This window comes from Mustela lutreola, chromosome 15 (assembly GCF_030435805.1).
Source record: "Mustela lutreola isolate mMusLut2 chromosome 15, mMusLut2.pri, whole genome shotgun sequence".
NCBI lineage: Eukaryota > Metazoa > Chordata > Mammalia > Carnivora > Mustelidae > Mustela > Mustela lutreola.
Genome location: NC_081304.1, coordinates 51,096,450 through 51,116,041, shown reverse-complemented (window position 1 = coordinate 51,116,041; position 19,592 = coordinate 51,096,450). Strand labels below are relative to the sequence as shown.

General features: G+C 44.4%; 1 protein-coding gene and 1 non-coding gene across 3 annotated transcripts in view; both read left to right on the top strand.

Annotated features, from left to right (window-relative positions):
- Nucleotides 1–3,352: 3,352 nt before the first annotated feature.
- Nucleotides 3,353–3,489, top strand: LOC131817307 (U4 spliceosomal RNA). Its single transcript, XR_009348488.1, has one exon. It is a non-coding gene; the product is annotated as a U4 spliceosomal RNA (small nuclear RNA).
- Nucleotides 3,490–11,194: 7,705 nt separating this feature from the next.
- Nucleotides 11,195–19,592, top strand: part of LOC131817041 (serine/threonine-protein kinase ULK2) — an 84,018-nt gene continuing 75,620 nt past the window's right edge. For both annotated transcript variants that reach the window (XM_059150395.1, XM_059150394.1), the window contains exons 1-3: nt 11,195–11,330; nt 12,755–12,847; nt 13,968–14,009. In XM_059150395.1, coding sequence (XP_059006378.1) covers nt 11,241–11,330; nt 12,755–12,847; nt 13,968–14,009 — 225 coding nt within the window. In that variant the 5' untranslated portion in view covers nt 11,195–11,240. The remainder of the gene's footprint in view (nt 11,331–12,754; nt 12,848–13,967; nt 14,010–19,592) is intronic.

The following is a 19,592-nucleotide window of genomic DNA, read 5'->3' as shown; positions in this document are numbered from 1 at the left end:
GGGGTATGTGATGACAAGGTTGAGGGGAAACAGAACAGGAAGGAGTCGGGATGTGGATTCTGGTCTCCTGCTTCAGGGTCTGGGGATGCCACAAGACTCTGAGGGAGCTGGGAGGACAGAACCATCACCCATATCCCCAAATGAACTTCCACCGGTTTTCAGATCATCATCTGTCCAACCGATTGGCAGGAAGTTTGGATCCCTTGAGGTGAGGGGAGGTGGGTGCCCTTCTGCCTCTGACACCAGCCCTGTGTGATTTCCATGGAGCATAGAATGGGGCTCACCGCTCTCCAAGAGAAGGAGGCTGATCTGTCAAGTCAGAGCCACCAGGTGATAAGAAGACTGGCCCTACTAGGTACTGGTGAGAATAAGAGCAACCAGAATTCTCATCCTTGGCTGGTGGGGGGGTAGACCTTGGAATACACTTTGAAATGTACTTTCTAAGTATCGATCAGCATTGAGTACGCATGCTATGACCCAGCCACTCCACTGCTAGGTATATGCCAAACTGAAATGCATACCTACATTCACCAAGATTCATGTCCCAGAGTGCTCATGGCCGCACTGTTTGTAATAGACTTGAACTGGACATTATTTAAATGCTCATCAGAATAGACACACAAGTTGGGGTGTTTTCGTACCATGTAGTATTGAAAAGCAAAAAGAAGGGGCGCCTGGATGGCTCAGTCGTTAAGTGTCTGCCTTCGGCTCCAGTCATGGTCCCAGGGGCCTGGAATTGAGCCCCGCATGGGGCTCCCTGCTCAGTGGAAGGCCTGCTTCTCCCTCTCCCACTCCCCCTGCTTGTGTTCCCTCTCTCACTGTGTCTTTCATCAAATAAATAAATAAAATCTTTTAAAAAAAATAAATAAATAAACTGTAGGCTGAGATGAAATTAGCCTCTTTTAAAAAAGAAAGAAAAGCAACAAGAATGAAGTGACAACTTGGAAGATTCTCGAATACACATGCAGAGTGCAAGACGCCTTACACAAAGCAGATAAAACTAAACCTGCAAGCTGGGATAGTGCTACCCTTTGGTGGAGGCAGTGGCTGAAGGAGGGCCTGAGGGTGTCTCTGAATGAATCTGACTCTCCCAACCCAGCTGGTCAAGCCATGACCCAGGAGAGGCTGTCTTGGATTTTCCAACCCCAGTGACGCCACCGCTGCCAATACCTTGTGGGGCAAAGATGAGCCATGCCTGATGCGCCCCATCCAAATTCCTAACGCATGGAATGAACAGTGAGAAATTAAAAAAAAAGGAAAGTGGTGTGCCCGGGGTCTCAGTAGTTGGGCGTCTGCCTTCGGCTCAGGTCATAATCCCAGGGTGCTAGTATCGAGCCCCACATCGGGCTGCCTGCTCTTCGGGAAGCCTGCTTGTCCCTCTCCAGCTCCCCCTGCTTGTGTTCCTTCTCTCACTGTGTTTCTCTCTGTCAAATAAATAAAATTTTTTTTTTTTAAAAAGAAGTTTCTTGTTTTAAACAACTAACTGTTACAATGTAGCAATAGATTACTGGAACAGTTTTTATTCATCTTTGAGAGGCTACTGAGGCTGGGACCTAATCATTTCTGTATCCAAGGTGATGCTAAAAATATCTAACAGTATTTTTTTTTTTTAGATTTTATTTATTTATTTGATAGAGACAGAGATCACAAGTAGACAGAGAGGAAGACAGAGAGAGAGGGGAAGCAGGATCCCCGCTGAGCAGAGAGCCCGATGTGGGGCTCTATCCCAGGACCTTGAGACCAAGACCTGAGCTGAAGGCAGAGGCTCAACCCACTGAGCCACCCAGGCGCCCCTCTATTTAATATAATTTATTTATTTATTTATTATTTAATATAAATAATGTTATATGTTAATATACAAGTAAAATAATAAATTTAAACATCCTGTTTTATTATCTGAGTAAATGAAACAATATGCCACAAAGTTTTTTACCAGCACATATACGATGTAGCATAATTTATTAAATTACTTTGAAAATCGTGAATGATTTGTTAATGTTTTGAAATTGTTGGATGATCATTTCTCTGATGTGGCTGACTGTCACTAGTTAAATGAGGGCTCTGTGCAGAACATGCTTTAACCATAGGGAATATAGTAAACTCTCCTTAGGAATTCTCCATTAAATTGGAAGTCATAAGGTATTTCAGTATTCTTAATTTGAAAATAATTTCAATATCTTTAATAAGTACCAAATGTCTCTTAATATTAATTATGTTGTTGGGGTGCCTATGTGGCTCAGTTGGTTAAGGGTCTGCCTTCGGCTCAGGTCATGATCCCAGAGTCCTGGGATGGAGCCCTGCTTTTTTGGGGGGGGAGGTGCGGATCTCTGCTCAAAGGGAAGTCTGCTTCTTCCTCTCCCTCTGCCAGCTGCTCGGGCTGCTTGTGCCCCTCCTCCGCCCCCTCTCTCTCAGTAAAATAAATAAATAAAATCTTTAAAAAAATCAACTCTTAATCCTTTCTTAATCCTTGTAATGATCTCAGAGATTTTATTATTTTTTTTAAAGATTTTATTTATTTATTCAACAGAGATCACAAGTAGGCAGAGAGGCAGGCAGAGAGAGAGAGAGAGAGGAGGAAGTAAGCTCCCCGCTGAGCAGAGAGCCCAATGTGGGGCTTAATCCCAGGATCCTGGGATCATGACCTGAGCAGAAGGCAGACACTAAACCCACTGAACCACCCAGGCACCCCAATCTCAGAGATTTTAAAAATATATTCAACATCTTTATTATCAAGTATATATAAGATTATTGGTATGTCTTATTGAATCTATTGACGTAATTTTATGACTTTTTGTCCTTCCTCAATCCATGAGGCCAAAACATCATTTGAACAGTTTCAGCATTTGATAAATAGAAAGATTTAGAAGTTTACTCTAATTGTCACTTGTGAATTAAATAATTTCTTTATTATGTAATTAAACAACCAAAATTTTCCCTTGGGATTCTTTCTTTCTTTCTTTCTTTCTTTCTTTCTTTCTTTCTTTCTTTCTTTCTTTCTATTTCTTCCTTTTGCAGGGGTGTGGGTAGGAGAGGAGCAGAGGGAGAGAGAATCCATGCCCAGCACAGAGCCTGATGTGGGACTTGATCTCACAACCCTGAGATCACGACCTGAGCCAAAATTAAGAGTCACACACTTAACTGACTGAGTCACCCAGGTACCCCTGTTTTATTTTTAATTGCATACCCTCTCTCTTTATTTCTCTTTCACCCACTCCTTTGTCATAGTTTCCTGTCCTTAGATTTATATCTTTAATCACTTTTATCCTGGACTTAATTAATCCAGTGGTTCTCAAACTGTTTAGCTTTAAGACCCAACATATTTACTGTATTAAAAATTAAAACTAAGAAACGCAGCTTTGCGCAGTGGCAGTATCGTAGCCAATGAGGTTTATCCGAGGCGCGATTATTGCTAATTGAAAACTAAGAAACGCAAAATAAATTTATTCTTAATTTATTTAAAGACAACAATAATAAGCCCATTAGAAGTGGATACAAATAACATATTGTAATAAAAATAACTATATTTTCCAAAACAAATTTACTGAGAAAAGTGGCTTTTGCACTTAGTGCCAGTATTAATACAACGTAAAGGGCAACTCATATTTTTATGAAAATACATAGAAGACATCAATGTCTGACCTCATGGAAACCCTGAAATGGCCTGAAATCTTCAGGAATCCACACTTTGAGGACCATTGAATTGATCCAGCAGCTTCAACAATATCTTGTAAAGCACTGACTCTTCTATTATTTTTTTAAAGATTTTATTTATTTACTTGAGAGAGAGAGAGTAAGAGAGAGAGCATGAGAGGGGAGAAGCAGACTCCCTGCTGAACGGGGAACCTGATGTGGGACTCGATCCCAGGACTCCAGGATAATGACCTGAGCTGAAGGCAGATGCTTAACTGACTGAGCCACCCAGGCATCACAATTGAATTTTTTTTTTTAAGTGATCTCTACCCCCCTGATGGGGCTCAAACTCACAACCCCGTGATTAAGATGGGCGCCCAATAGGTGCTCTATAGACTGAGCCAGCAGGCGCTCCAACTGATATAATTTTTTAACTGCTTTGTCGTTCTAGGATCACAGCCTGGCTATCGAGATCCAAGTCTTCATCCCGCTGTCATTATTTCAATTCCTGCTCTCAAATATTTTATTTTCTTCCCCCTGCTGTTTATTTGCACAGGGTAGTAAATACAACATTTATCAAGAGAAGATTTGAAGTACGTTACTTGATTTGCAAATGTCTTGCATCATCTAGTGATGACTGAACACAGTGACTAAGCATCACATGAAAACATCTGAAAATTTTCTAAAACTTTGAAATGCTAGATTTTCTCCCTAGCATCACACTGGCACCACATGTGCAAAACAAAATGAAGTTTTTGCATGCATCTTCCTCATTGAAACCATTTTTCCGGAGCACTGACCATCAAATTCAATATATGATTTGATTTGATTTGATTTCTTCAAGATTTTATTTACTTATTTGACAGAGAGAGAGACAGCAAGACAGGGAAGACAAGCAGAGGGAGTGGGAGAGGGAGAAGCAGGCTTTCTGCTGAGCAGGAGCCCAGTGCATGGATCGATCCCAGGACCCTAAGATCATGACCTGAGCCAAAGGCAGAGACACTTAATGACTGAGCCACCCAGGTACCCCTATGATTTGATTTTTAGATGCTATTCCCGTTAGCACCACATCATCTATAAGAACCAGTAAACAACCTTCCAAGCCTTCAATTATGCACTTTAAGTACAGGATTAAGATACATGTACGTGGGGTCCATGGCCAGGTGATGGCAGGCCTGGGGGAGATGCACCAGTGTCCTAAGGGTCCCCGGCCAGCCTTGCAGATGGATATGGAAAACAGTTTCAGAGGGAGTATGGCCAGGAGAAGGCCAAGTGTCTTTGGGTACAATGGAGCAGTTCTTCCCCAATGCACACCTCTGCAAAATAAGGGCTCACTCACTGGACCTTGACCTATCAACCAGCTGGGACCAGGAGCAGGAGAAGGTGGAAGCTTATGGTGCAGCTCATGACCAAGGGGTGTGATGTGTTCAGGAGGATGTGAGTCTGCTGTGCATAAGCCCGGAGCTACAGACCATTTCCTCCACTTTCCAGAGTGGAGAGGGCTCTTTGGAGGGACATGAATTCCTGCATCACCCAGAGGAAGGGCAGGGCCATCAGAGAGTCAGATGAAGATGAGGAAGAGGCAGACAGCAAGGAGGAGATGGAGGTCACAGTTAGGGATGGTGTAGCCAGGACACAAGGGGTCTGCCCCCAGCCTGAACCCTCTGGTCCAGACTCCCAGACTACGAAGGAAGAGGGTGGAATCCAGGACGGCCAGTCCATCTCTAGGAGAAGGAAATGAGTGGAACTGGGAATGGTTTGTGCCTTTGTTTGCTAGTTGTTTGTGGGAGTTTTCTGGAGGGCTGTGGTTCTCTGGACTGGTTACCCCATCCCTGCCCTCTGCCCCACTCCCCTTCTCATCCAGCTCCCACCAGGGGAAGACGAGCCCTAGGGTCCTTGGTCTTGGGATTGATGGGACCTGGTTCACCATACTCCCTTGTTGGTTTCCCAACACAGTGCCTCTTGGGAGGAGGGATGAGTGGGTGTGGGTGTGGCTGGAGAAGCTGCGCGCTGATTGACAGTGGGCAGGTGCCGTTGGGAAGAAACAGGAGAGGCAGGAGAACTAATACTCAGCCTCAGAGAGGCATTCTAACTATTCAGAAGAATTTCAAAGCTTAGTTTCTTGGCCCACCCTAGCAAGCTGGTTGTTGTTGTTGTTGTTCTTCTCCTTTTTAAAGTTTATTTGTTTTAGTAATCTCTACACCCAAGGTGGGGCCTGAACTCACGACCTCGAGATCAAGAGTCACATACTTTTCTAAGCCAGCCAGGCGCCCCACAGCCTGGTACTTTTGCACAAATAAACAGATGGACAAATGGAGCACAGCAGCCCTCTGAAAGTTTCCAAAATAAGCTGTTTTTTGTTTTTTTTTTTTTTCCTTTAACAACAACAACAAAGCAAAGCAGAAATACTTGTATGGGAAACAATAGGCGTGTCCTTGACGATGATAGAAATTGTACAGCCTGATCCGTAAGTTTTCCAAAACACTGAGGTTGACTTGGAAATGTGCTGCCCAGAACTCGGGGAGGAAGGATGCATCTTCCTTCCGGCTGGGGAAATTCGGTTAGCCTTCGGCTCTCTGCTCCTTCAGGCCTGACAGCAGCCTGGCCCACGGGGGTTGCACCTGCAGCTCAGCCCTATCAGGTGATGAGGTGAGCTGGGGCATTCTGGCTCAGTATAAGTCAAGTCTGAGGCTTCGCTCCAGAGCTTTCTGCTGCCGTGGCCCAGGCTTGATCAAGCTGGCATCCCAGTTCTCTCTCTGCCAATGTTTCTCCCACCCCCTCCTGCCAGCCGTGTTAATTTCTAATAATCACCTTGCGCCCAATTCTGGGTCAGCCCCCATTTCTGCAAACCCACCTGGGACAGGGTTTTCTCATTTCAATCGATACGCGTTTCACAAGAGGGCGCAAAGCTCTAGATCACAAGGATATGTCGATAAAATATTTCTTTTAGGCATTTTAATATTTCAGTTGCTTTATTTGGAAAAAACTGACTCATGATGTTCCTTGCAATTTATCTCAGCGATGTTTGCAAATATTCTGTATTTTGCCTGTTAGCATGAACAGAACATTACGGCCGTTCCTAGGAAATACATGTTTAGCAGTTTTAACTTCTTTTTTAAAAAATATCTTATTTATTTATTTATTTATTTGACAGAGACAGAGAGAGAGACAGTGAGAGCAGGAGCACAAGCAGGGGGAGTGGGAAAGGGAGAATCAGGGGGAATGGGAGAGGGACAAGCAGACTCTAGCTGAGCAGGAAGCCGAATGTGGGACTTGATCCTAGGACCCTGGGATCAATGACCTGAGCCAAAGGCAGACGCTTAATGATGAAGCCACCAGGCACCACCAGCAGTTTTAACTTTTAATGATCCAAACTGTGAGCACCATTTGGGTCCAACAGTTATGGCAACAGCAAAAATAAGCTACTCGGGATCTTGGGTGAAATAATCAAACTGTTTGTCATTTTAGAAATGCAAATTTTATTCCAGTTCTTGAACAATATGGAAAGATTCTCCTTGCTGTTGTCATATTACCAGCAAATTCCTAGGCTGAAGCCTAGGTATAATTCCAAAAGAAGTCTGTTTATTATTCAGAAGAATTGTGGCTATGATATTTCCTAAAAGCTTTACGAAATATATCCAAGTCTTGTTGTCTCTTCATTTTATGTGTTTATTTCAATAATTTATTATAAATTCATGCATGTATAAATGCCAAAGCCCTGCATACTAACTATTCCCAAGAATTCAAAGCCTCAGCAGCAGGATCAGAGTCGAAACAATAGAATTGAAATAGAAGCAATGATGTCATTTGAAGAGAATGATAAACGAGCGATTCTCCTAGACCTCCAGTACCTCCCTGCCCAGGAGACTGGGCTGCGAACGTTCCTCACATTTACTTTTCCAAGAGGCCCTTTTCTCACCATGACATCCTACAGCGTTTGCCTGATGAAGTTTATACTAGAATTTATGTTAGTAATTCATTTTACCTCTCATTGGGGTTACTGTTATGCAGTTTACTAACTAGCACTGATGCATTTCAATTGCTTATCAATAGGCACATTTATATGCATGCGCACAGAGTTAAATTGGACAAATTAAGACCGGTGAAAGTGATTCAGATTAGTCACGCTGAGTGATTTCAGAAGCAAACTAAAATCCCCCTTGCCTCCATTCCTGAAGAAAGCCTGAATTTGACCCATGGTAAATACTTTCTGGGTTGTCCGTCCAGTCCCTTCTTCTGGACACATCTCTCTGACCTCCCTCCCATCTCAAGCCCTGCCCTGCCTCTCTGTGGCACCTGCGGACTTGCCTTGGGAACAGTCCTAGTTACACAACTTGGATTGCCTCCCTCGTCTCCAGTCCCTGGCTTTAAGATGATTGTTCAGTGCACCTCATCTAAGGTGGGCCAATCAGAATCCCTTCCTTAAGAATTTGGATTTGAGGGGCACCTGGGGGCTCAGCTGGTTAAGGTCATGATCCCAGGGTTCTGCTCAGTGGGGAACCTACTTCTCCCTCTGCCTGCCGCTCCCCCTCCTAGTGTTCTCTCTCTCTCTCTCTGTCAAATAAAATTTGTAATGTCCTAGTGTGGGGATGTAATTTTTAAAAAGATTTTATTTATTTATTTCACAGACAGAGATTACAAGTAGACAGAGAGGCAGGTAGAGAGAGAGGAGGAAGCAGGCTCCCCACGGAGCAGAGAGCCTGATGTGGGGCTCAATCCCAGGACCCTGAGATCATGACTTGAGCCGAAGGCAGATGCTTTAACCCACTGAGCCACAAGGCGCCCCGGGGATGGAATTTTAATGACATTAAATATAAACAGCTCAAAATCGTGTGTTAATTATAGTGAGCATCAACTCCTAGCGCATGAGACCTTGTGAACAAGGCTAGGCTATGAATTATGTCTCACGACAAAAGGTCCGAGACACAGATATGTGTAAAATATCCATTGACTTAGATGACAGAGGGTATACCTGTCCTCATCTGGGACAGTGAGGTGACCAGCAGGAAAGTCAGAGTGCTGCTCCTGGCTTGTACTAACCCCCAGAGGAGCGTCTTGGCACACAGACCCTGAAGGCAGCATCTTCAGCCACTTCTGGGCAGCCTGGGAAAGTACCCCCTGTGCTCCCCGAGATGCTGACTGCTAAGTACAACATGGGAAAGGCTGTCAGACAGTCTAGATGTATACCTCCCCATTGATCCCTGCTTTCCAGAAAATGTATGCTAATTGTTCCTGCAGGGAACAATTCTGGAATTGTAGAAAGAATAGGAAGAATTCTCCAGACATGTGTTAGATAAACCACCCTTATGTGGGTATCGATGGTCCATCCCTGGAACTGAAGAGCTTTGATTTTGTTCATAGGAGAGCTACTGGGGGAGTATACAGAAGAGGGAATGGGGAACCGTCCTGAGGGTGGGCACCGGTCTGGGATTTGGGAAGTACCACCTAAAGCTTTGACTTCACTTTACTTACCTGGCAGTTTCGTAAATTTTTCTTTGAATAAGCCAGGCACTGGTTAAATGCTTCACATGCTTAACTCACTTAAGGGACCTGATGAGGCAGTTACTGTCTTCATTTTACAAGTGAGGAAACTGAGTCACAGGAAGTTATAAGTAACTTATTCAGAATCCTACAGCCCATAAGACGCATTCCTGAAGACCTATTTTTTTGGGTGGTGGTGGTGGGTGGGGATTGACACATTAAATCCTATATTCCAGGGCACCTGGGTGGCTCAGCCTGTTAAGCCTCTGCTTTTGGCTCAGGTCACAATCTCCGGGTCCTGAAATCGATCCCGCAACTCTCTCTCTCTCTCTCTCTCTCTCTCAAGTAAATACAAAAAATCCTTTTAAAACATACTATACCCTATTTAAATACTCATATTTAAACATTTACAATAAAGGAGCTTTCAAACAGAGAAAAGAATCATTTCCAGATGAATTTTTGTGTCCCTGTGTATATTTGCTTCATTTGCTTTTCCATTTGGAAGGCTCCAGATCTCCATAGTGTCCAACACTCACCTGGGCTAGATTTTGAGATAGGGTAGAATGACGTAGGTATGCACAGAAGTGATAGAAGAGTTCCAAGACCCTACATTTTGAGGGTTTGAGGAAGGGAGGTTCTTCCTCTGAGAATTCCAGCTGGAGGTTCTTAGGGTCTCTGTGCTGCCTTCAGGTCAGTTAGCCGCGATGGACCTGGGGTGGGAAATGTGATTCTGGTGGTAAGGGATAACCTGAGCTCAAATATACTAAACAACTGAACATACCGGGATATGTGGGGTCTGAGTTTTCTAAGATATTTTCAAGTTTTTTGTCTATAAAAAGGTTTTGTAAGACTCTTCCTTGAGGAAAGTTGCCAGGTAATTTCTTTGATGCTTGAACTTCAATAATCAGGGAGAAAAGCAAGCTCCCTTAAAGCTATTCAAAGGTAAGCCTGAGAGCAAACTAGCAGGATATCTGGTGGCTGGAAGCAGGGGTTCTCATTATGAGGGCGGTGGAAAATGTATTCAATACCGAGTCTGCGTGCATAAACATTTCTCCGGGAAGAGGGTCTTGAGCAGTCCTCAGCTTCTCACAGAAGTGAAGGGACCCCCAAAATGTGCAAAGCCCCTGCCCGACTACATCTTCAGGGACCCTGGGGAGTAAACGCAGACCGGTCAGGGAAGACACGCAGCTTGGCAGCACGACCTCCGCTTTCAGAGGGCTCGGGGAAAGCCGGGCTCTAGGAGATGCTCCTTTGCTCTGATCGGTTCCTGAGGTCTGTACTGCACAAGAGATGCCTGGTCCCTCCTGAAGTTGGGAGTTCACGACCCGCTTCCCCGAAGCCCGCCTCCCAGTGGGCTCCAGCCCGGGGCGTGGCAGGCTCGAATCTGCTCCCAGGCCCAGCACGAAGGCTGCAGCGTGTAACGAGCTGTGGTTCCAACCGCTCGCATCCTTCTTCCCCGCCTGGGCGAGGGACTGGGGACGGGCCTCGACAGCAGCGCCGCGCCCCGGGACCCGCGCGCACTCATTTTCCTGGCGGAGGGAGCCGGCATCAGCGGGCGCTGCGTCCTACAAGACGTGCTGACGTCGCGGAGGGCCGGCAGTCGGCTCGGGAGCGGCCGGCGCGCGCGTGTGCGTTAGTCCCCGCTGCGAGGCAGGGAGGCGCGCACGGACGGTGGTTGTGCTGGTCCTAGGGCGGCGGCCGCCTCCGCAGCAGCACCCGGGGCTGAGGGGGCCGACGCGGCCGGACGAGCTGGGGATGGGGAGGACCGAGCCCCGCACCTCTCCCGGTCGCGCGTGCGGCTCTGGGGGTGCACAGTGACGGCTGCGGCGCCCCTGGCCGGGCAGCGCTGAGGCCGCTTCGCCAAGGGAGCCTTCGGCCGGCGGCGGGCCGGGCCATGAGGAGCGGCCGGGGCCGGGCCAGGCCTCGCTGACCCCGGCCCCGCGCGGAGGCCTTCCCCGTTTCTGCTCCGGTCTCTCGGCATGAGTGTCCGCTCGGGCCGGGGGCCGCGGCTGCCCCAGTCCGGCGGCCCGCGGGCGCGCTCCGGGCCGGCGGGCCCGCGGTGCTGAGCCCGGCCCGCCCCGCTGCCGCTGCCCGCCCTCCCGTCTGCTGTATGCCCCGGGGGCGCGGCCATGGAGGTGGTGGGCGACTTCGAGTACAGCAAGAGGGACCTCGTGGGACACGGGGCCTTCGCCGTGGTCTTCCGGGGGCGGCACCGCCAGGTGAGCCCCGCCGGCGGGGGCGAGGCCGGGGTTTCGTGGGCCCCGGCCGGACTGGGTGGTCCTGAAACTTGGCGACGCCGCGGGCGCAGAGGCCCCCCGGGGTCGGCTCGCCGCCCTGAGGCCTGCCATTGTGCGCGCTGTCAGTGTCGCGGGGTTTGTTTTGGTCGGGCGAGGATTGTTTTGAGGCCGTAGCCGCTAGGCAGCGCTCCACCTACCGACGGGCCGCTCGGCCTCTGATTTCCTCCTTGCAGAGTGCCTGGCAACCGGAGTGCACTTAGGGGCTCACCGCCCTGGGCCGCGGGGACGTGCCTTTCCACCAGAATGTGCCCAGGATACGAGTCGGAAAGGACAGCACGGTCCCCTGCCCAGCTCGAGGCTCGGGCGTGGACGCACCTTAGGTTTTTCCGCGCCCTGGGCTGCCAAGGCTTGTCACTTTTGAGGTCGATAATTGCAGACCCAGCGGAAAACGGGCTGGTTTCCCGTTAGCCCAAGACTTTCTCAAACTCGGGGCGGGGTGGTATCGCATTTCCCGGCGTTGGTTCCTCTATGCGCGGACGAGCCCCGTACCACCTTCCCTAAGTGGGGTTAGACTGGCGGGTGGAAAAGATGGGTTGGACGCTTCCTTTTTCCATCCCAGTAAACATAAACGCAAATTCAAAAATGTCTTAAAGCTCTTGCTGTTCCACAAACAGGGTCCCACGAGGTTTTCGAATCTAAAAAATTTGGGAAGAGCACGTAGGGAGTGGAAATAATCAGAGGCGTTTGAAATAAATCCTTGTTCGCAAGGGGCCTGTTAAAAGTGGGCTTTTTTTTTTTTTTTTTTTTTTTTTTGCTTATCAGAGTAATAAAAACTTACTTTCCTTTAATATGAGAATAACCGCAAACTCAACGGAAAGTAATTAAAAGAAGGCTAAATTTTTTTTTTTTTAAAGATTTTATTTATTTATTTGACAGAGAGAAATCACAAGTAGATGGAGAGGCAGGCAGAGAGAAAGAGGGAAGCAGGCTCTCTGCTGAGCAGAGAGCCCGATGCGGGACTCGATCCCAGGACTCTGAGATCATGACCTGAGCCGAAGGCAGCGGCTCAACCCACTGAGCCACCCAGGCGCCCCAAAAGAAGGCTAAATCTTGCCAGGCGGTCAAATCCCGCCTTCCAGTTTATTATCTGCATTTCTCTGTAACTTTAAAGTGGCTGTAAACTTTGTCCTTTGTTTCACTTCCTGCTGGTTACTATGTGGTCTTCATGTTTTTAGTGGCTGTCTTGTAGGACATTAGCTTTTAATTTATGAAATCCTTTTCCTATTGGAGATTCAGATTCTTTTCCATCCCCTCTCCCCCCAGTGTTTATGAATTTGCTAAGAACACCTTGTAGATGATGTTTCTGTAAAACAATTTCCCGGAATAACACTATTTTTCCTTTTCAGAAAACGGATTGGGAGGTAGCTATTAAAAGTATTAATAAAAAGAACTTGTCAAAATCACAAATACTGCTTGGGAAGGAAATTAAGATCTTAAAGGTATGTTGCTTTATGTGGTATTTCATACTGGGTTAAAACTTATTTTAAATTAATGCATGATGACATCTTTAGTAATTTTGGCCCTTGGAGCCAGGTTTGAGAATTTTCACCTGTTGCTCTCATTTTTGCATGCTCAGTTTTTTGAGACATTTGAGTACTCAGAAGCTATTTTTAAGAATAGAGGTTTGTGGCCTGTGGCCAGCGCCTAGAGGGATTCTGTGAAGACTGATTTTAGCTTCTAATTTCTTCTTTTCTCTAGTTATTGTGTTACTGTTTGAGAAGAGGCACAGCCTTCTTATCCCTTTAGCCCTTCTCTTGATTTCTTTCAGGTGACACTTAAATATGGGGGTGGAAATTGGGGGAAGATAGAATCTTTTATCCTTGTAAATCGAAAAAAAATTTTATTTACCTTGGAAGTGGTCTTTTTAGATCACTCACAAGCAGTGTTATCCAAGTGCTTTGGGGGAAAAAATGGTCATCCAGTCAAATACATGTGGAAAATCCCGTTTACTGCATACTTCTTGGAGAGTCACAAAGCACTTTGCTTAGTAAAGAAAATCTGAAAAATTACACAATGAAGAAACTGGCTTAGGTGTGTTTAACTTTGTGTTCCCCAAGCTGATGTGAACATAGAGCTCTCACCTCAAACCAGCTTTCATCAAAACTACTACTCTGTGGAGAGCTCTTTGGTAAGAATTATAGCTCTTTGAGCTAAGAATCATGCTTCGTTTTCTTTCAGGCAAATAATGTGCTCTTAAAAAGCACTTTGGAATTTCATGCCTTTATTGCTGTTAGAAATGTATATTGAATTCGAAAGACCCCAGAGAGTCTGGTCATACTAACTGTGACATTTATTTTGTCAGTGAGAGTACTCACCTTTTTAAGTGTCTAAGTAAGAAATGATCTTGGTGAAGAAGCATTTAGGGTTCAGGTAGTTTGATTGGGCATATTTCCTCTTATTCTTTGTAGATTGAATTGTTCTAATCCAGTAATGGAAGTGTAGTATATAGAAAGAGTATATAGTACGTATATGTGTGTGGACACTTAGTATTTATTTGCATGTTAAGATATATTTATTAGAGCGATCACAAATATTTTAAATTCTCAATTTCCTTAACAGGAACTTCAGCATGAAAATATTGTAGCACTCTATGATGTTCAGGTACCTCCTTATTATTATTATTATTTCTTAATTTGCATGTTAGTAAAGAACTTTGCTGTTTCTTACAAATTTAAGTGGATTGTAATAGAAATAGAAAATTGCCTTATTCTTGTTGGAAAGGTATATAGTTTGAATTACATATTTATTAACTAAAAAACTTTAAAAGTAGTGTAGAGGGATAGGAGGGAATAATGTGCTGCACGAGTATAGTTATAGTTGTACTACAGGAGTAGTGTTGCTTTAGGTCAAGGAGAGGAATACTGATACCAGATCTAACATTTCTTTTTTTCCCCTACCATTTCTGTAATAAATGTAGAAAGGACTGTTGTGGGCTATTTAAAAATCAGAGCTTTATTTTTACTGCAGAAGCAACATTTGTTAATTGTAGAAGTATTAGGAAAAAAATAAAAACAAAGCATACATATTCATCACCTGATATATCTGTGTTTATCACCATGACATACAGGAGAGTTGAATTTTATTTGGAGGTGGGAAGGCAAAGTTCTGAGGTTCTCTTCTAAGGCAACATTTTTCCCCTTGGGAATCCTTTTAAAATGCCCAATTTTGGAGAAAATTACTATTTTGGGAGGGGCAGAGCACCGGAATAAGTAGTTATCTTATACTTAGGGGCCATATTGTGTTTTAAATTCTAGAATCAGTGTGGTAGTCACTGTGTGAGAGCCACGGTGATCTGAGATCTGCGGGGAGGGGTGGGTAGGGCAGCAGATTCGGCTTCTCCCTGAATTCTCACTAGGATTCTTACTAGGACTAGGGTGCTTGATTTACTTTATTTCCTTCTTTTGTTTTTCTTAGTCTGGACAGTTGAATCCCAGTAAAGTAAATGGACATGTTATATGAGCCTGCTGTATGTGTTTCTAGCTCAAACCTTTTCTGTGCACACTTCCACTACTCGAATTCATTTGTTTTCTAAAGCTTGGAGTGACTACTATGTGCCAGACATTGTTCTAAGGGTTAGGAATAAAGCTGGGAGTAAAACAAAGTCCTTGCTTTCAGTGTGCTTAATTTTAGTGGGGTGACACAAAATGGACTATGAGACAAAAGGACAAAACGTCCTTCATGTGCTTCTTTTTTGCATGTAGTGACTTTTCACATAGTCCTATCATACTGTGAAGTATTTAACTAAACCCACGTTACAAGATGTTTATTTTTTTCCATTGTAGAAAGTGTTATGAGGGTAATAAATAAATTCTGAACATAGCTTGGATTCTTTACATTCAGTTTCTAGCGTTGGAATCACCAGGGCAGATAAATAGCACACGAGTTGTAAAGTTTTTGACTGTAGTGTGTGATTACTCTCTCCCCAAATTGCAATTTAAATTTCGTGTGCAGACTATGTGAGTGCTGTGGGATGTGCTCATTACCTGTTTAAATGTGCTCATTCCTTTAAGAAATTGAAAGCAGCATAGCAAGAAATGGGAAAAAACTTTAAAGTCAAAACTAAACTTATCTCACCATCCCTGGTTGAAATGTTGATTCTCCTCAGAGCTGTTTGTGTAGTTCATCTTACTCTCTGGAGACAGAGGGCACCAAGTGGTACAAGTCAGTGCCTGGTACAAAAATTGTTTAAATAATATTAACTCTTAATTTCCCTTTTTTTTTTTTTTTAAGATTTTATTTATTTATTTGACATACAGAAATCACAAGAAGGCAGAGAGGCAGGCAGAGAGAGAGGAGGAAGCCGCCGACTCCCTGTGGAGCAGAGAGCCCGATGTGGGGCTCAATCCCAGGACCCTGGGATCATGACCCGAGCTGAAGGCAGAGGCTTTAACCCGCTGAGCCACCCAGGCGCCCCTAATTTCCCATTTTTTGAGAAGCACAGACAACCCTGTCAATTGCAGAGGAGATTTGGCTTTCAGAGAATAGAGAGTATACTTAGATTTCATTCTATTAGAAAAATGTTGTTAAGCACTAGCTTTGGTTGTAGAGTGAGATATTTAGGAGTAACAAGAACTCAGAAACCTGAATTATCAAACGATCAGGAATTTTAAGATGACTGCATTAAAATGTTTGTATTTTGTGCATTGTGTACTACTAGAAATATGTACATTTGTGGAATATCAGTCAAATACATTTTTGAGCATTTGACTGAGGAGTAAACAGTCTTAACCTAATATTTTAGATTTGCTTCCTTAATTGCTTCCATTATGTTGGTAGAGACAGTACAGTAATTTTATCTACTTGAAATAAACATTGTTTTTCCTGGCCATCAGTTTTGGAGATTTGTCTAAAGTTTATGGATACACTTTTATAAATTGAGAACTTCCAACACTGTAAAAAATCAAGTTTCAGTTTAGATGACACTTAAAAAGCAACATGTTTTCCCTAATGAAAAAAATTAATATATCCCCATAGTTAAAATAATCATTATGAACATGAATAAATTAGAAAAGAAATAGCAATTTTCAGAGATAAATTGAGTTTTCAAAATATATATATATGCAGCTATAATTATTTATACTTAGATTTTTAAGCTTTGCATTGTGAGGGACTTAATAGCATTTTTATATAAATGCAACTTGTTTTATTAGACTTAGTGTATTTTGGATACCTTTTCATATCAACATAGTACCATAGGCTAAATGATAATTACTTGAAACCCATCTGTGGCCATTTGGGTTGTTTCTTATTTTTCCCTGTTAGAAACAGTGCTGCAGAGAAAGCTGTGTACATATCTTTACTAATTTCAATGAGTGTTCCTGTAGAGTAAATTCCTGGTCATGGAATCATCTGGTAAAAGCTATTAGCATGTTGCCTTGCAGAAGGTTGTACCAATTTATTTTGATTTAATGACCTGGTTAGTTGTTTTTTTTTTTCCCCTTAAATCATTAATGCATTGGCCATCTTCATTATTTATTTGCTTTTTTGTATTTCTTCTGTGACTTTCCTGTTACCATTCTGTGGTGCTTTTGTTGTGTTCATTGTTCTTACTGATTTCTTTGTAATTAGTATTTCTTGGATCAGTTAATGAGAGTATACAGGAGTAGAGTGGTAAACAAAATAGAAATGGCCCTTACATGTTGGGGAAGAGGACACGAAGCAAATAGCTACTTATTGTAAGTGTGCACCATGCTGTGAAGGAGAAGAGGACAGTTAAGGGACGCCTGGGTGGCTCAGTTGGTTAAGCAGCTGCCTTCGGCTCAGGTCATGATCCCAGCGTCCTGGGATCGAGTCCTACATCAGGCTCCTTGCTCCACAGGGAGCCTGCTTCTCCCTCTCACTCTGCCTTCCACTCTGTCTGCCTGTGCTCGCTCTCGCTCGCTCTCTCTCTGACAAATAAATAAATAAAATCTTAAAAAAAAAAAAAAAAAAAAAAGGACAGTTAAGACCTTTGAGAAGAAAGCATATGGGGCTGAGGGGAGTAGGGCTCCCCACTTTGTGGGGTGGGGAAGACTTGGTGAAGAAATGGTGTTAAGCTTGATGGAAGAGTGGGAGACGGCCAGACGGCCAGGCTTAGGTACGTGGGAGAAGGGCAGATAAGAGCCCCAAGCAGAGGAGTCTTCTGTGTAGAGCAGACAGGAAGGATGAGAGAGCTTGAGGAGCTGGGAGAAGCCTGGGTCAGGGGTGGGAGTGCAGGGGTGAGGGGAGGGGGGTGGTAGCTGGTGATGGCCTTAATGCTGGCAGGAGCCACAGGCAGTCTTGATTCTGACTTCAGTGGCACTAAGCCACTGAAGACTTTTTTAAGATCAAGAGAGAGATACCATTTCTGTTATTCAAAAGATACCTATCTTTGAGCCTTGTGGACAAGAGATAAGTATTGTCAGGAGTACTTCACCGGCATACTTGTCAATTGTCAGGATAAATATCCACCACTAGGTAATTTCTAGTGTTGTGAGGAAAAGATGATTCATTTAATAAAATGGTGCTGGCAAAGCTGAGTTGTCTGAGAAAAAGTAGTATGGATCCCTATTCTCATCATTTTCTTTTTTTTTTTTTTAAAGATTTTATTTATTTATTTGACAGACCGAGATCACAAGTAGGCAGAGAGGCAGGCAGAGAGAGAGGAGGAAGCAGGCTCCCTGCTGAGCAGAGAGCCCGATGTGGGGCTCATCCCAGGACCCTGAGATCATGACCTGAGCTGAGCTGAAGGCAGAGGCTTTAACCCACTGAGCCAGCCGGGTGCCCCAGTTCTCATCATTTTCCACAGTAATTCCCAAATGAATTAAATGAATTAAAAAGAATTTAATTTCCAAATGACTTTAAATATATAAAATAAGAGCAAGAGTCTTAGAATAATATATATATTTTAAGATTTTATTTATTTATTTGTTTTTTTGAGACAGAGCACTAGCAGGGAGGTGAGTAGAGGGAGAGGGAGAAGCAGGCTCCCCGCTGAGCAGGGAATCTGATGTGGGGCTCGATCCTAGGACCCTGAGATCATGGCCTGAGCTGAAGGCAGACGCTTGACCGACTGAGCCACCCAGAGCCCCAGGAATCTTAGAATAATATTTAGATGACTGTAATTCAAGAGTTGGAAAGGTATTTTAAATCAAGAAACTCAGAAGCTATAGAATTTTTCAAAAGTTGCCTTATGGCAAATAGTACCATGAACAAATGGACAGCCATAAAAAGGAACAAACTTGATATCTGCCACAGCATATTAATTTTTTTTTAAAGATTTTATTTATTTATCTATCAGAGAGAGAGTGAGCGAGAACGAGCACAGGCAGAGTCAGAGGGAGAAGCAGGCTCCCTGCAGAGCAAGGAGCCCGATGTGGGACTCGATCCCATGACGCCGGGATGATGACCTGAGCTGAAGGCAGCTGCTTAACCAACTGAGCCACCCAGGCGTCCCCCACAGCATATTAATTTTAAACATAAGCTTGTGTTTCAATGTCCTGATTGGGTGGGGGCCTGTGGTGCAGGTCCTGAAAGAATTCACTCAGCGCAGAACAGAGGAGGTAGACGTTTGCTGAATATGCCGTAAGGGAGCAGTGGGCAGGAGGGAAGGGAGAGACTGTCTTTGGAGGAGGCAGTGGTGGGGGCTGTATTTATAATGCAGAGTGAAGTGGTAGGGGCACATATGGAGCTTTCCATTTTTTGGTATCTACGTGGTTACGTTGGTCACTTAGGCTCTGTGGCCATTTCGAGGCGGGTCACTTAAGGAGCCTGTTTGCAGCATGGAGGTCGTTGTGGGTCTTTCTGCCTGGCTCACGTTTCCATTGCTCAAGCTTGTTGCCTAAAAGTGGCCCCTATAGTGCTGAGGAAAAGAAGCCAGCCATATACAGCTCCTGTATACGATTCCATGTTTGGGAGCTCTGAGAAGAGGCAGAACTGAGTGAGGGTGGTAGAAGTCAGGGAAGGCGCAGGAGAGGGTGGTGCCTCCAGGGAGCCGGGGACAGCCAAGGGGGTGAAAGAACTTTCTGGATGATGGAAATGATCTGTCTTTCGATTGGGAGGGTGGTTACACGGGTCTATGCATTTGTCAAAACCCCTGAAATGTATACTTCAACCGGTATATGTTAATGAATATACATTATACTATAGTAAAATTTTAAAAAAGAGGAAGTATTTACAACACAACAAATACCAGGCTAATATCTCAAACATATAAATTGTCTCACA